At 40.1% G+C, this 17,002-nt stretch overlaps 1 protein-coding gene across 2 annotated transcripts in view; it reads right to left on the bottom strand.

The window, feature by feature from the left end:
• SMCHD1 (structural maintenance of chromosomes flexible hinge domain containing 1) overlaps positions 1-17,002 on the bottom strand; it is a 285,354-nt gene that overhangs the window by 177,731 nt on the left and 90,621 nt on the right. For both annotated transcript variants that reach the window (XM_054984492.1, XM_054984491.1), the window contains exons 21-25: positions 7,958-8,054; positions 7,130-7,202; positions 6,371-6,510; positions 4,378-4,512; positions 1,694-1,921 (exon numbers count right to left, since the gene is read on the bottom strand). In XM_054984492.1, coding sequence (XP_054840467.1) covers positions 1,694-1,921; positions 4,378-4,512; positions 6,371-6,510; positions 7,130-7,202; positions 7,958-8,054 — 673 coding nt within the window. The remainder of the gene's footprint in view (positions 1-1,693; positions 1,922-4,377; positions 4,513-6,370; positions 6,511-7,129; positions 7,203-7,957; positions 8,055-17,002) is intronic.

Genomic DNA, 17,002 nt, shown 5'->3' on the forward strand with positions numbered 1-17,002 from the left:
TCCTGGGGGGCTGCGAGGCTGTGTGTGCGCTCCCAGCAGCTGGCAGCTGCTCCCGGTGCCCCCTCCAGGCGGTGCTGGGGGCAGACTACTCCCCTGCCCCCCCTTGATCCGGCCCTGACTGTAACTATCTATCTTATGTACAAGTCATGAACAAGTTTTCTCTCATAGTTTGTGTTTGCTTTACTGTATATATTAAATAAAGTTCAATATTGGTTGTTGTGGATTTTCCGAGCTGTATAGCTGTGGTCTTGGCATTGTAGTTCCTGATGTTTTGTCAGTGACACTGAGAGATCTCTGTCTTTTGGTGCTACACCTCTGAAGATGCCAGTCACAGCTGCAAGGCAGAGGAAGTAATTTGTTGAACTTACTGTCACAGGAGGAAGTGATGGCCACTAGCTAAGATTGCTTTACAATGAAATTAAATAAATTCATGGAACAAAAGTCCATCCCTGGCTACTAGCAATGATAACTGAACTAATCTCTATGTTCAGCCATGCCCAGCTCCAAGGGATAGGCAGCCCAGATGCTGGCTGGAAGGGCACCTCGTGAGCAGAGGCAGAGATGGCCAAGGCGTGACACCTGGAAAGGCCCTGCTAGCCCAGTCCTGCAGGAAAGGTTAAAGGAGAATGAGGGAGGGAGAGAAGAAGGCACACCTAGAGGAAGCCTCAGCTGGGACACCTTTACATTCAGCCCCACCCTACTAGAGAGGCAGGGAAGGCTCGGAGGAGTTAATGAGAGAGAAGGAATACCTGAGAGCAGACACAGCTGGGCAGCCTCAGGAGAGAGAAGGAGCTTGGAGGGAAGGGTGGAGGCAGCCAAGGGAAACCCTATAAAAGCTGGCTCAGGAGAGCATTCTGGGTGGGTTGATTGAGTAGGAGTGATGGAGTGGAGCAGAGGCAAGGAGGAAAGTTGGTGGAGGAGGAGATGGCAGAGGTCAAAGGGGATGAGTGGCGCAGGTTGAGCAGGCCAGCGAGTGGACTGAGAGGGAGTCTGGGTGAAGTATACTGCCCCTCCTTCCACAGAGCAGGGTCCTGCAGCATCCCTGGCACCCCTTTGACGTCAGGACTGGCCATGCCGGGGCCCCGCCCAGCGGCTGCTGCTGCAAGCCCTGACAATCAATACCAATTGCTGAAAGGAAGGGGCTTTGGTCTCTGTACTTTTGCTGTGGACTTACAGGACATCTGGTTGGCAACGATGATAAACACAGTATTTTCAGTATTCTAAGTGCTTTGCAGACAGTATTTAATTCTTACAAAAGCCCTGTAAAGAAGGCCAGTATTATTATTCTCATATCACAGATGGGAAAGTTATGACAGAAGAAAAGCTTCCTAAGGCTACTTTGTCAGTTTGTACCAGAGATGACATTTGAACCAAGACTAACAGATTACAGTTCATTATTTTAGCTAGCAGCTTCCTACAAATGTTTATTGCTATCTGCCCCCATGCCTTTGATTTGGGACAGCCTACAAATGTATTTGAACATAAATAAAACAATGCATGGAAAACACATTTTCCAGAGCATTCTATTTTGTTCAGAAAATATGCCCCATTTGTTCCAGCAGAATGTTCTGTTTTATATTGCTTAGAATGAAATGCTACATCATATTCATTAACCATATATTTTTGTAACATTTCTACAAAGCAACTTTTCTCCCTTATTATGTTCAATCTAAAATTTCTGAAAAATACCTACCTTAATTTTTTCTGCCAGAGTTGATGTTATTATGATCTCTCTTTCAATCTCATCATACATTTGGAAGATAAGATTTTGCATCACGTCACCTGCAATCCATCTAATTTCATCCCCATCCTTGATCCGAGTGGCTTTTTCCCCCTCCATACTAAAAACTTGTAGTCTTGCAACACGACTGCTAGGAAGCAGTTTAATAGTCTTTTCCACTGGTGGTACATCTTGGCAACTCTAAAGATAAACAAAGAGAAAGTAATAAACAAATGGAAGTAACAGGATGCCTATAAATTCAAAGATATACTTAAACAAGCAGGGGCCTGCAAAGAACTGTAGGAGGCAGGGAGAGAAGCTGGCAATTTCAACTCCTCCCCAAAGTCTCACCCTCCAGGATTTTATAAATTCTTTCAAATAATAATCTGGCTAATTCCTCACCCCCACCCCTTTTTCTCAAGTACTGGGTTAACATGCTCATTAGGGCTGTTCAGGTTTTTTTAAAAAAAATTCTAGCTAATTTGCAAAGCCATATTTTTCTCTATACTTGTTGAGTTACCTAAGTATGCAAAGACTTCCATCATGTCTTCAGGGGGACTAGTTTTGCTGCTTTCATTACTGGCACTACTCAGGTTCCAGTTCGATACAACTGCAAAATCAATCTCACCAAAAATAGTATAGTCAAGTTTGCTTTATATTTGTCAATCTGTATGTTGAGGGGAGAGGGAGGCTTTTGTATCAACTAAAAAAACATGAAATCAAGACATGAATGGCACCAGTTTATGCAGGGTGACTGTACTCCTGTTTGAATGTCTGCCAATAGTCCGTAAATTATACAAAAATCAAATATTATAGTTCCTTTGGTGGTTAATAATGTGGTACAATGACCCCTTAAGATCCTTGTTATTATCAGGAGTGAGAGATTTACAGTGGTAGCACTAGTCTTAAGTACTAGGCCTCAATGAGGAATGGATCACTCTCCAGCTTTTATCCCACTCCATTCCTTTCTCCTGGCTCTCCACAGATCACCACATGCATAAATATAATCAGTCTGACAACATGCAATCAGACTAACTTAACAAGATTTGAATTCCCTCCTTCCATCACCCAGCTTAAAGATGTTTGGTACATTTACCAACACAGGGAAGAGGAAGAAACTTAGAAACATTTGGACACTTCAAAGCTGAACTTCTGCCTACTTGCTTCTCAGACCACATTTGACTCTCCTTTGTCTTTTGGAGCTGCATTCATTACTATACAAATGGCTCCCCTGCTTCTCTCTTATACTTTAGTAAACATAATTGAAACGTGAGACCTCTAGAGAAGCAATTTCACAGATGTTAAGACCCAAAACATCCAATTTGAGAAAATGAAAAAAAATCTTTAAATATATAAACAAACCATAGATCTAAAAGTAAACAAGAAGTGCAGTTGAACAGAACAAGACCACAACACATGAGCATAGAGTAAGTCAAATAGGTTTAAATGCATTCCTTGTCCTAGGTCTAAAACTTATCTCCTGTGATGTTAAAGAGAGAGAAATATCTTGATGGTTCCAGGCTTTGTTGTTCAGACTAAGATCATCCCAGTTACCCTTTCCTCCCTGTGCCACAGCATGTCCCTTGAATGGTTGCTTCTCCAAGATGACCATTCCAAGAATGGCTGCCACTCTCTTAAAGGGTGCCACCCACAAGCCCCACAAGCCATTACCCATATACATTCACTAAGGGCAAGGGGGGAAAAGAAACTAAAAATCACTTGGTCTCACTGGGGATGAAGCTCTGAGGATGAAACCTACTTACTCTCAAGCCACACCTGGCTCTCCTTTGCCCTTTGGGGCTGCATTCATATGAATGGCAACTTCTTCAGAAGTTCTTTAGAAAGAATTGAGACCAGGAGGGGGGCGAGGGGGGGAACTCCCTTTCTTTTAACCAGACTTCCTATAAAGGCAGTTTGAGCTCACTAGAGTGCAAAGCCAGCAGTTACAAAGCAAAGCAGCAAACGCTTAAAAAGTTACTTCGGTGAAGTGTTGTGTCATCATAAACAAAAGGTAATATTACAAACATTTTTTAAAAACCAGAAAAAGTGTATTTATGAAGGATTAGAGATCTGTAGTCCTTAATACGCTGTAATTCAAGACAGTACAAAAATACAAATGCCGGTATTGAAAATACTTATGATGCGATGAAGGGTAAGAAGCTGTGCATTGGTTCTACTGCAGAGAAGCTACAATGCTAAAGAACTGTCCATGTTATACTAAAACTAACACATATCATTTCCATTTGTTCAGCTATTTCTCCACAATCATTAGGTCTTACACTTTTCCAAAAAAAGAATATTAAAGTTTTAAGATTTTTTTTGCAGCTACTAGTTTCTATACAGTATTATGTTACAATTTGCAATGTAAATCACCATCAGAAATTCTTCTACACCCATGCATTCCAGCATCTAATATGACATTATAATAAGGAATTTACTCAAACAGTTTCTTTCAATTGGAGAACAGCAATGAATCCTAGTGCCAGGTGGAACTTGTAAACAGCAAAGATCCTTCATGGTTCAGTTCTGTACGTATGTGGAAAGTTTACAAATGGTGGGATTGGCATCTACAGAACTCTGCTTCTGCATAATATAGAGGTCAACTTATTCCATAATAATTTTTAAAACACTTGTGATAAAGAAATGGTCTTACTTACAGGTATTTCAATCTTTGCTTTAAGTGTCTGGTCTTTCTTTATATTTTGCACATGCAAAACTGGTCCAGTTAAGATATTCAACATAGCATTACTGCAGTCCACACTATATAAAGGAAGGTCTGGAGCACCTGAAAACTAATATAATCATATGATATAACAATTCATAACATGTCGGCTTAAGAAGGTAGAAATATCAAGTTACAGTATATGTATCAAGAACAAAGGTTATAAAGAATGGGATAAGATTCTTTGTAACCTTTGTTCCTGAGACAAAATAAAAGCATTATAAAAAGACATTAAACTTCTATCTTCAGAGAGGACAGCAACATCTGACATATAAAGGAGCTCTTATTAACTTCTCTGAACAGAAACATCAGTGCAATTCATATAAGCAGCATCTTTATAAAGATGTTTGTGAAGTGTGCATAAAATCTGTTGCTTTGGAATAAGTGTCAACCACAGAAAATGAAAAATTGGATAGCCTGTAAATAAGAAAAAATTATTTTAGCTAAAATTATTTTGTATCATAGATATGCTCATCTGCTTAAAAATGCAACACTGCTACGTTTAATTATATAATTCTGCAAAAAATGGCTTCTCAATATAGTAGCTTATTATTTGTTTAAAAACTAATCTTGTAAAACAAAGAAATACACAACACATATACGCATTGGCAATGTACAATCAATAAGAAACAGCAAAAGAAACTGCTATGCCCAAATGTTTACAATCTAAGTTTCATGCTTCTGCCATAGAATGTATGGAAGAATGAAACCAATACCATGCTCCAGTACTATAAGGGATCCTTCTTAGTGGTGGAGGATAGTCTGATCCACCTGGGTAATCATACTGAGGTTGTGAGGGAGGGGCCATTGCTCAATGGTAGAGCTTCTGCTTTTCATGCAGAAGGGTTCAATCCCCAGCATCTCTAGTTAAAAGTTGATGTGATAAACCTTTATTTGGGACTATGTACAGACACTGCGAGTCAGAGTAGACAATACTAACCTTGGAAAACCAATCTTCTGACTCAGTATAAAACAGCTTTATGTGCTTGTGTGTTGATGTAGTGCTTCTAAAATGGGACTTGGCAGTCTGGTGGATTGCCAAATATTTTAAAAAGAATAATCCAACTCGTAAGCATTATTTATGGTTAGAAAGCAGTTTAATTATACACATTCTATTATTTCTTGGTGTTTTTTCACTTGCATTAGGCACTGAATATGTGGGGGAGGGCACTCCTTCCACTGGAATAAAATAAGAGTCTGCTTGTTTTGCATAGCTCTGCTTTTTGGAAGGAGTAATCCTTATACTATCTTCCTTTGATGGAAAAAGTAATAATGCTGGTATGTTGTGCTTGTTAGAAATTATTAATTGTATACTTATCTATATGAGTTTTGGGATTTCAAACATTTGATATACAATGGGCACGTTCCAGACAAAGTTGCAGTAGCATAGTGTTTAAGTGGCTGGACTGTGAGTCAGCATTCTGCTAGTTTGACTCCCACTACTGCTATGAGCTCAGCAGGTGGCCTTGGGTGAGCCACTCCACAGCTGTATTGTGGGGAGTATAATAGCACTGACTGTGTTCACTGCTCTAAGTGGGTACTAATCTGTCTAGAAGGGTGGTATATAAGCATGCTGTTGTCATTATTATTATTATTTCCATGGATGACAGTTAAGCATTTACTTAGATTTCTCAGTGAATTCAGCAAGATTTAAAAGTTGTTTGAATTGTGCCTAATGCATTTCTCTCTTATACTCTGTTAGCTGTGAGGTAATGATAGTGGTGTTTTGGAGATTTTTTTGTAGCAAGATTTCAGAGTTTAAAAAACAAAACAACATCTTGGGTAAAAGTTCACAATTTACTTTTTACTGGAAACCGCAAGAAATGTAAGAACTTTCTATACTTTCACTTTCAGTAACATGAGGTCATGTATCAAATCAGGCTCAGGTTGCATTAAAAAAAATATAGAAATTTTTGCAATTGATGTACCTTGCAACGAACAATTAGTTCTGGTTGCGCTGTTATGTTTCCAACTTCATCCAGCACTTCAATTTGAAAAGGAAATGCTGTACCATTTTCAATTTTCAAGATATTAGAATTTGGTTTGACATTTAGCTGCCGGGGAGGGCCTGTTCAGATTACAAAGAAAAGTTTACTGTCTGTTTATGGAATTTCAAAATGCAACCTGTCAATAAGCCTTTAAAAAGTCAACTGGTACAATTAGTGGCACTTATCTAGCCAGTGCCACATAGCTCCTTAGATGGAATGGCATTTGCTGACCCCAGGAACAAAATTTCTGTAAAGTCTACATATGGTTGAATACACACCAATATTTTTAAATTGCTATAGAATAATCTTAACATGACAAAGATTTCCATGTCTATTTCATGAACATAATTCATTCCAGGCAACTAAACAGATGCAACAGTAATGGCACAAACACTGAACTGCTCTCAATGGGACTATGTATCTGAAGGGGAAGCAAGAAATAGGATGACTATTCGGTCAGCAAAATTAACGTTAAAGTAAAAATCCACAAAAAAACAATTACAATGAATAAAGTTTTGAGCTATCTCTGCTTCTACAAGAATAAAAGATCATGAAGTGTGGTGTTATATTATATTCTATTTTGGCCGGAAAGGGGACATCTTCATTTTAGGCTTTTTAAAAAAAATAATGCTTTCTTATGTAAGATTCCTGAATATCATTCAGCAAATATTTGCAAAGATTTCCAAATATTTTACTTACCTGGGAGAAGTTTAATTTTCAAAACCTGTGATTCTTCCTTCAAACCAGGAAGAATAACTTTCAAAGTAAAATTCTATTGAAAAAGATCAATATAAATATTAATGTTCTGTGCATTTGCCTTGCTTGATTTGCACATTTAATCTTGAAAAACAATGATTCAGGAGTTCTCCTAGGAAGTACTTAGGGGAGGGGCTGTGGCACAGTGAAAGCGCCTCTGCTTTGCACGCAGAAAGTTCTAGGTTCAATCCCCAACACCTCCAGCTCAAATGAACAGAAGGTAGATGATCTCTACATGACATGCTGGAGAGCCACTGTCAGTCTAACCATGATGGATCAAAGAATGATCAATGGTCTAATTCAGTACAAGGCAGCTTCATATGTGACCATGTGTGACTTATTTAAATTTTACCTTTATACATCTACTCCATTATGTTCATTTTAATATCTTCATTTAATGGTACAATCCTGCACAGAGTTCCTCCATCCCAAGACCACTGATTTCAATGAGTTTAGATTGAATTCTGCATGGGATTGTACTGTAAGCTTTCTATCTCTGTCCAAAACCTACTTTAAGATACCATTATTCTACTTCACAATAAAGACTTCAAAGCCTGCTACAGTACTGGCTTTCAGCATCACCAAAAAACTTAAACAGATTAGATATACTTACAAATTTCAGTAAAAAATTAATTATTATGAGACAATTGACTTGTTATAAAAGAGCTAGATAGAGATAAAGATGACAAATATACAAATTATATACAATTATACACTGGTTATAAGAAAACAATATTACAGTACTGTCATACTGGAAATCATTCAACCTACCTTCCCCTGGTAGCTATTCACAGGACCTTTAGCAGTAACACCTTTTATAGCATAATTTGGTCCTCTATCTATTTCTTCATACTTTAATGTTAAACCACTACAACAAAAAAAAATTAAAGATAATTTAAGAACTGAAGCAAACATATAGATGAGTTAACATCTATAAGCCAGCTTGGTGTAGTGGTTAAGAGTGTGGGATTCTAATCTGGAGAGCCGGGTTTGATCCACTTGAAGCCAGCTGAGTGACCTTGGGCTAGTCACAGTTCTCTGGAGCTCTCTCAGCCCCACTCATTTCACAGGGTGTTTTGTTGTGGGGATAATAATGACATACTTTGTAAACCGCTCTGAGTGGGCATTAAGTTGTCCTGAAGGGCAGTATATAAATCAAATGCTGTTGTTATTATTATAGTTAGTTCCATGACCATATTAAAAGATTTTTTCTCTTCCAAATGTAGTTCTTGGGGATGCTTTTCTGAAGGGAAAAATTGATGTGTGTGCGCTTTTTAACCTTTTGCTTCTCTAATTTTATCCCTAAAGGGCATTAGAAGTGTAAAGGATTAAACAATAAGGATTTGTTTACCATTTATATATCACTATAAATATTTATACATTTTTGGAAAACTGTCAAAGTTACTATGAACTTCAGGATCTTCTGTGTCTGTGGAACATGCATTTTCCAATGACTGTCTTACTGTTAATCATTTATGCACAAGACTGATACTAAAAAAATGCTATGAAAAAATCAGAATACTGTGGTGTAGTGGTTAGAGTTGGAACAGGATCTGGGAGACAGGTTTGAATCTCCACTCTGATATGAAAGCTTGCTGAGCAATGTTGGGCCAGTTGCATACTCTCAAACTAACCTACCTCACAAAGTTGTTGTGAGGATAAAAGGGAGGTGAGGAGAATGATGTAAGCCACTTTGGGTCCCGCTGGGGAGAAAGGCAGGGATCTGATTCAGTTTGCCATGCATGGAATCTAGAAATTTTATTGTTGTGCCTAGTATTTACAGCAGTGATTTTGTTGTAGTGTCTCTCGGCAATTTTCAGTGGAAGCACAGGTTGCATCTAACCACTTTTTCTGATGGCAAAAAAGGGAAGAGAGGGTCTCTTTTGACCACCACAAAGGCTGGGATTTTGAGACCTCCACAGATAAAAGCCATATGAAATAGAGCCTGTAACAAAGAAGAAAATTGGCTAAGATGTATGACATAAAAATAAATGTCCAAGAAGTTTTTGCCACTGCTTGTTTATATACAAACTTAACCTTTACACCTTTCAAAGGTGGTGGATGAATTTCAGCTCAATCCTGAGGGGGTGGGCTGAATGTGCTCAGGAAGCCAACTAAGCCCTGCCCAAGCAGGCCGGCAGAGGACAGGATACCAACTACTATGGGAACCAATCCGCTTGCACCCCTGCTGTGGCTGGGCCCCTGCCCCAGCAGCCAATCTGTCCTGTGCCCACCTTACATAACCTCCAGCTGGGGTGGCCATGACCCCAGGTAAGTGGGGGCGGGCTGGAGGCCCTGCCCGAGACCTCCCTGCCGTGGAGACTTAGAGCACAAGGCAGGAGAGGGTGAATATGGTGGCGGGGCAAGAGTACACCAGGGGGACTTAACAAAATTTGGGGAGTACCACTCACTGAGGGGAGGAGAGCTGGGTTCCGAATGTCCAACTAACAACTTCCTCTTGAGCTGCCTTACAGGTTTCCTTTCTCCCGAGTCCTGGCTTGAGGAGGGATGAGGGCGTACCAAAAGGTAAAGAGGAGCCAGGCAAGCGGCTCATTCATATCAGTCCCCCCTCCCCTCACCTGTGCCCCTTCAGCATTGGCCCCTACAGTTAAAGCCTACTGGGGAGGGGGCTGCTCCTGCCCGCAAGCTCGCCAAAGAGACAATCACCTGAGGAACCATGCTTGACACAGCTGTTGGGGAGTGGGCTTCTAGCTGCCCATATCAGGGCTCCACTCAATCTCCCCTGGCTGGGCTCCCCCCTCAGGCAGAGGAATGCAGTTGCAGATCATGGTGATTGAGTACCTGTTCTTGTAACTCCCTCTCGATGGCAGGCACACTATCTCTCAACTGTCTCTCACACAGGATCAAAGCTGCAAGCAGCTATGGGAGCAGAGCATCCACTGCAGCTGAGGAGTACCTCCTTGCTGGAAAGGTGTCTGTCATCAGGTTGCTGGCAGCACCTACGACAATGAAGCCGCCGCCACTTTTCCTAGCCATGGACATGCTCCCAGGACATGGCAGACTGGACTGTAGCTTGTGCGAGGCCGGGCCCCTCACCACCTATGTGTCTGTTTTCCTTTCAGCCAGGCCGAGACCCATCAGGGAGCCCAAGGAGCATGGCTGTTCCAGCCCCCAGTGATCTGCCGCGACTGCCATCTGAGCATGGCCCCAGGAGAAGTTGCCTGGGCAGCCCACATCTCCACTCTGCTACTGAGAAGGCAGCACAGGGAATGAATCTCTTGGCTCTGACTGCCATGCAAATAGGCTTGGCTCCTTTCCTGGGCAAGGAACACTGGCAGCATGTGTCCAGACATCCTGTTCAATTTTGGCAGTTCAGTAAAGTTCATGTGGAATAACAACTCCCTCCCTGTCTGTTTGCGTGTCCGTACATGACAGTAGGCCCCTCTGTCCACTTCCTGGTAGGGCTGCCTTTTCACACATTTCAGTGAATAGTCTCTGGCTGTGGGCTGGTATGGATGGAGTGGCCCTGAAGAGGCCACTGCTGCCAACAGGAGCAAGTGTCAAATTGCACCTTGGAGGCTCCAGCCCCACTCAGCTTCCTCCTCATTTCATTGAGGGCAGTAGGTTGGGACTTGAAGTGTTGCCCGTGTGTGTCTCGTGTGTGTGTGTGTGGGGGGGCATCACAAAGGACTCTCATTCTCTGACAGAAAGTGCTGCTGGCATCTAATAAGCAAGGAATACCACTGCATGAGGGGACAAGGTTGATGCCAGGAAGGGGGGGGGGAGGTGGCACAATGTCCTAGAATTGTTTGTGCTGCAGTTACTTGGGTTTGTGATAAGGTCTCCCTGACATTGAATTATGCATGAGTCTATTGGATCTGGAATTATTTTATCTTAACTAGAAAGTCTGTGAAAAACTACATTCGCTAGATTTAAACAGGATTTTGTAAGTACAAAACTATAATTCTGTAAGTACAAAGCTATGATTCTCTTATCTTATTCTAGACATGACCTGTTTTCCCCCCCAAACTTTCTCCATGGACTACTGCAAAAGCTTGCTCTCTAAAAAGGGAGTAGATACATGTCAACTTCTGTATTTCAATGATTCAGTTGTAAAATTTCCTAATGGTTACAGAATCTGCCATATCTTTAGGTAAAAGCTGCATGCAGTTCAGACTTGAGTCTGCCATAAAGGAAGGTGCCTCAGCCAAATTATCAAGTTCCTTTTTGACATGTTTTAACTCTAAGACAATCTCTGCCAGGATGTCCTCGGCCTAGTGATCAAATACCCTAACAAAGGCAGAATCAGTCACATACCTCACCCAAGCCTGCTTATTTTTCTTTAATAACACATCCCAATCTGGGAAGGATAGCCCCTGAAGAAAGAGCTACCACTGGAGTATCCACAAGCACATGTGTAATGATCCTGTCTCCCATGAGGAAATACACAGAGATTTCTGACCAGGCCTAGAACAGTCACAGCTGGTCCTGAGTGATCCCATTCCTCTTAGTACTCTGGCATAGCCTATAGGAAATGTGATTTACTGGAAAAGCCACCCTAGGAAAGACCTCATTGCCATTCTTTGTTTTAAGAATGCGAGTCATTGCTGGGGAAGAATCCTGAATAAGGTTCTCAAGCCGCTGCAGTTAAGAAGAGAAGTGAAATAGAGTGTGCCTCAAACAATCTACGAGGGGGCTCATTTGAAATTCTCTCTCTGGTCTGCTTCCCTGTAAAAGTCTAGATAGAGAAAGCTCAGAGAATGGCAATGACTTTTCATGGTTCAGATCTCATAGCTGTGAAATTCATTATTTTGCCTTTGTGAAACACTGCCACTTTCCCTTGATCAAGATAAACCAGGAGAAGGAGCTAGAGCGTGAGGATTCTCTTCTCTCAACCCAGCTACCAGGTTAATCAGTCTAACTGGATGATGGACTTTGACAGTGAGATTGGCAAGAATATTTGTGGTCATTTCTAGGACTCTCTCTCTAGGATCATGATATGAAGTGAATGAACCATAAGAGACTGTCAAGATCATGGCTAGAAATTCTGACTTCCGGTTTGGGATTAATGGGGATCTGAAGCAGCCTAGTGATCTGGGCTGTCCGGGGCACTGTTTTTTTGGAAAGCGAGGCGCTGGAACGCCTGCTACCAACCCAACTTCAGGGAGAAGTTGGGCTTGAATGCTGCGCACCCCGAGAGTGTGATCTCGGTAAGGGGGCGGGTTCTGAATCAAAGATTCTCCCCACCCCCTTGAGGTCCCCTTGGAGAAGGGCGAGCTACTAACTCTGCAGTGCCTCAGGAGTCATTTAATTGGCATAAGATCGTCAGAAACCAAGCTCCAGTTACAGCTTTAACCAACTATAAGCAAAGGAAACAGCACAGACAACCCGCAGAATCGTCGAAAGGTAAAGATCATTATCGGACTTTGTAAATCAAAACGGCAGTGAAAAGACCAGAATAAAAAATTTAAAAGGACAGAATTTAATAGAGTAAACATCAAGGATCAATTATTGAGTAAAATTTTGCATGCTGGTGAAGTTTTAAGGACTAAAAAAGTTGAAAGAAATATTGTTTATACATACTTGCGGTTAGAAGAGAGATAACCAGCGTGAGAAAGGAGGTGTGGACTAGTGGAAGCATCGCAAGACAGGAAGTAAACAGGGGAGCAGACAACGTGTTGCCTAGAGAAGACAGCATAGGGCAGGAAGCAGGCAGACCGACTAGAAGAAGCAAGACCCGGAAGCAAAACAAGGGAAGTACTGGAAAGGCTACAAAGACTACAGGAACAGGAAGAATGCCATTTTAAGTGAGGTATGAAGCGAAGCCAGTAACCATAGAGAAGCGGCTAAGAAACCATAGAGAAAAAACGCCCGACATTTTGGAATCAAAAGGAAATATTTTTAACTGTTAAATAAGAGTTATTTAAATATATTGAAATAAGAGAGGAACTAAAAGAATTCAAAATGGATTTAAGGAAAAGAGCAGATACGTGGGGAGGCGCGAAGCCGAGTCCTATGATGGCAGCAAAAAAAGCAGACAGAGATTGGCAAGCCTCAGTAGATGCAGCAATTGAAGGATTAGAAAAAAGAGTTGCAGAGAATACAAAGAATTGCTGCAGAAAATGCAGGAAATGCTTTCAAAAGATTTAAAAGATATGAAAGGTGCTATTAAGGTGGAAGTAGCGGGATTGGCAAAAAATATAGATGGAATAAAAGAGGAATTGCAAGCAACCAACAAAAAAGTTGAAGAGGTAGAGCAAAAGACTAAGGATTTAGCAACGAATATAAAGCAGGAAAATCAAGGGATGCAAGAGAGAATGGCGTTGATGGAATGCAAGGTGACGGAAAGGCAACTAAGAATTCGCGGTGTGCAGGAATCGGATACGCAAACTGCACAAGAACAAATGACAGAAATTCTAGCAGAATTTCTAAATAAAGAAACAGGAAATATCAGCAAATATGGATCTGGCATATAGAATCAACTCAGCTTATGTACAAAGAAAGAAGATACCAAGAGATATTATTGTCCAATTAGTGACAAAAAGAATGAAAGAGGAAATTATCAAAAGGCATTTTGAAGATCCCTTAATAGTGGAGTGAAACAGAATCCAGATTATGAAAGAAATGCCAAAAAGGATTCTCCTAGAAAGGAAAAAATATAGAGAGCTGACCCAGAAATTAAGAGAAAAGGACATCAGATACAGATGGGAAATACCAGAAGGACTAAGCTTTTATTATAAAGCTTTAAGAGTCAACATCAAAACAAGAGAGCAGATGGAAAAGTTTTTTGAGGAAAATGCGGAGGACTTTCCCAGACCATTAAGAATTTAACATAATGGAATACAAATTATTATCATGGAATGTAAATGAACTAAACTCACCCCAAAAGAGAAAAACAATTTTTAATTGGCTAAAAAAACAAAACTGCAATATAATTTGTTTACAAGAGACACATGTCAAGGATCAAGATACTAAATATCTAAAAAATAAACAACTAGGAAAAAAAATATAACATCATCCAACCAAAAGAAAAAAGGAGTAGTGATTTATATTAAAGAGACTATAGACTCTAAATTAATTTTTCAAGATCAGAATGGAAGATATGTGGCGGTGGAAATTAGTGTAAATGCCAAAAAAAAATCGATAATAGGTCTCTATGCACCCAACGGTGCAAAAGACCAGTTTTATAGAGAAATAATGGACAAATTGGATCAAGACTCATATGACCAGATGTTAATGGCTGGAGACTTCAATGGTGTTGTGGATTTACAAATAGACAGGAAAATAAAGGGAGGTAACAAAAAATCTGTAAAGTTACCAAAATATTTTTTGAGTTAGTCCAGCAAGAATAACTTGAGGATGTATGGAGAAAAGAAAATCCCAAAGGCAAAGACTTCACATACTACTCTGCGAGGAACTCATCATTTTCAAGAATAGATATGATTTGGACATCAAAAGAACTAGCTTTAAGTACAAAAAAAGTGGAAATTTTGCCAAGAGTGAGTTCAGACCACAATCCAATATTATGGAAAGCAATAATGGGTCGGAGAAAAGTAAGATGGAGAATAAATGAAGATCTATTACAAAATCAGGACAACTTGAACTATTTGAGAGAAGACAAAACATTTTTTTTGAATAAATAATAATGAAGTTTCAATCCAAATGGTATGGGACACATACAAGGCAGTCATAAGAGGAAAATTAATTTTATTAAACAACAAGGACAAGAAAAGAAAACGAGAAACGGCATGAAATACAGGAGAAATTGCATAAAAAAGAACAGGAACTAAAGAAAAAACCTGGGAAAAATCAATAAGACAAGAAATTAAAACACTGCAGGAGCAAATAAGAGCCATTAGCAACAAGGAATTAGAATGGAATTTAAAGGTATTAAAACAGAAGTCATTTGAAGGAGCAAATAAACCAGGAAAGTACCTAGCCTGGCAACTGAAGAAGAAAAAAGAGGAAAAAAATCATTAGTAGGATAATGGAGGAAGGAAAGGAATTGAAAGATCATCAAACAATTAAGCGTGCCTTCTACAAATATTATGCGATATTATTCCAGAGGAAGGCAGTAAATTTGGAAGAAATAGACCGATATTTGCAAAAAACAGATCTACCAAAGATAACAGATGAAATGAAGCAAAGACTGAATGCTCCAGTAACAGAGGAAGAAATCGTACAAACAATAGAAGCAGCAAAGATTGGGAAAGCACCAGGACCGGATGGGATCACTGCTAAATTTTACAAAGCAATGAAGGAAGACCTTGTACCGATATTAAAAAATATAATGAATGATATACTTCAAGGAAAAGGACTTCCAGATACATGGAATGAAGTAAGTATTGCTTTGATCCCGAAAGAACTACAAGACTTGACAGATGTGAAAAATTACAGACCAATTTCGCTTATAAACAATGACTACAAAATAATGGCAAGAATATTAGCAGACAGGCTTAAAATATGGTTAATAGACTTTATAGGAGAAGACCAGGCTGGATTCCTACCAAACAGACAACTAAAGGACAACTTGAGAGTGGTTATAAATGCCACTGAATATTTTGATAAGTGACCAGACAAAGAAGTTGGCTTTTTCTTTGCAGAAGCAGAGAAGGCCTTTGACAACTTGAACTGGGACTTTATGTTCGCATCAATGGAAAAGATGGACCTAGGCAAAGAATTTATAGAAACAGTAAAAACAATATACAACGAACAAAGAGCGACGATCTGTGTCAATGACGACCTGACAGAGAAGTTTGAAATAAGAAAAGGTACAAGACAAGGATGTCCACTATCATCGTTGTTATTTGTGATGGTCTTAGAAATATTACTAAGGCAGATCAGAGAAGATGATGACATAAGAGGAATAAAAATAAAGGGATCTTCCTATAAGTTAAGAGGGTTTGCAGATGATGTGATGTTTATAGTAGAAGATCCACTACAAACTCTGCCAAGACTACTGGAAAAAATTAAGGAATTTGGAGATTTGGCAGTCTTCTATATAAATAAAAAGAAGTCAAAAATAATAACTAAGAACATGACCAAGAAGAAACAACAGGAACTAATAAACTGTGAAGTGGTACACAAATTGAAAGAGATGTGATAAAATGGAATAAACTTGTCGTGGTTAGGTCGGATTGCCACAGTTAAAATGAACGTGTTGCCTAGAATGATGTTCCTAATGCAAACAATACCAATTGTAAAAGACAAAAAACAATTTGAAAAATGGCAGAAGAAGATATAGGAATTTGTGTGGGCAGGAAAGAAACCAAGAGTAAAGATGAAAGTTCTTTGTGATGCTAAGGAAAGAGGTGGAATGCAGTTACCTGATCTTCGACTTTACCATGAAGCGATATGTTTAGTCTGGCTAAAAGAATGGGTGTCTTTAACCAATCATAAACTACTAACTTTGGAAGGTTATAATAAACTATTTGGATGGCATGCATATATGTGGTACGATAAGTATAACAGGGTTGACATACCTGTAACTTATGTTCATCGAGTTCTTCTGTGCTGACACACATGGGGACTGCGCAGGCGCAGGCCAGCCGCCGGAGAATTTTCCATAGCTTCTATAGCTCCGAAGGGGCCGTTCGTCGCGCGCCTCAGCGACCGTTTTCCCGCCCAAACGGTCACGTGCTCCTCCAGCGACCAACGGCCCCTTCCCTCAGTTCTCCTTGCCGCCGCTGAACCAATACACATAACCACAACCTGCATAGACACCAATATTTGTTATAGCCCACACAGCATTGTGCATTGGAATTCACAGCGGGGTAGGAGGGAGGGTTGTGTGTCAGCACAGAAGAACTCGATGAACATAAGTTACAGGTATGTCAACCCTGTTTTCATCTTCGT

Source organism: Eublepharis macularius, chromosome 7 (genome assembly GCF_028583425.1).
Source record: "Eublepharis macularius isolate TG4126 chromosome 7, MPM_Emac_v1.0, whole genome shotgun sequence".
Taxonomy (NCBI): Eukaryota; Metazoa; Chordata; class Lepidosauria; order Squamata; family Eublepharidae; genus Eublepharis; species Eublepharis macularius.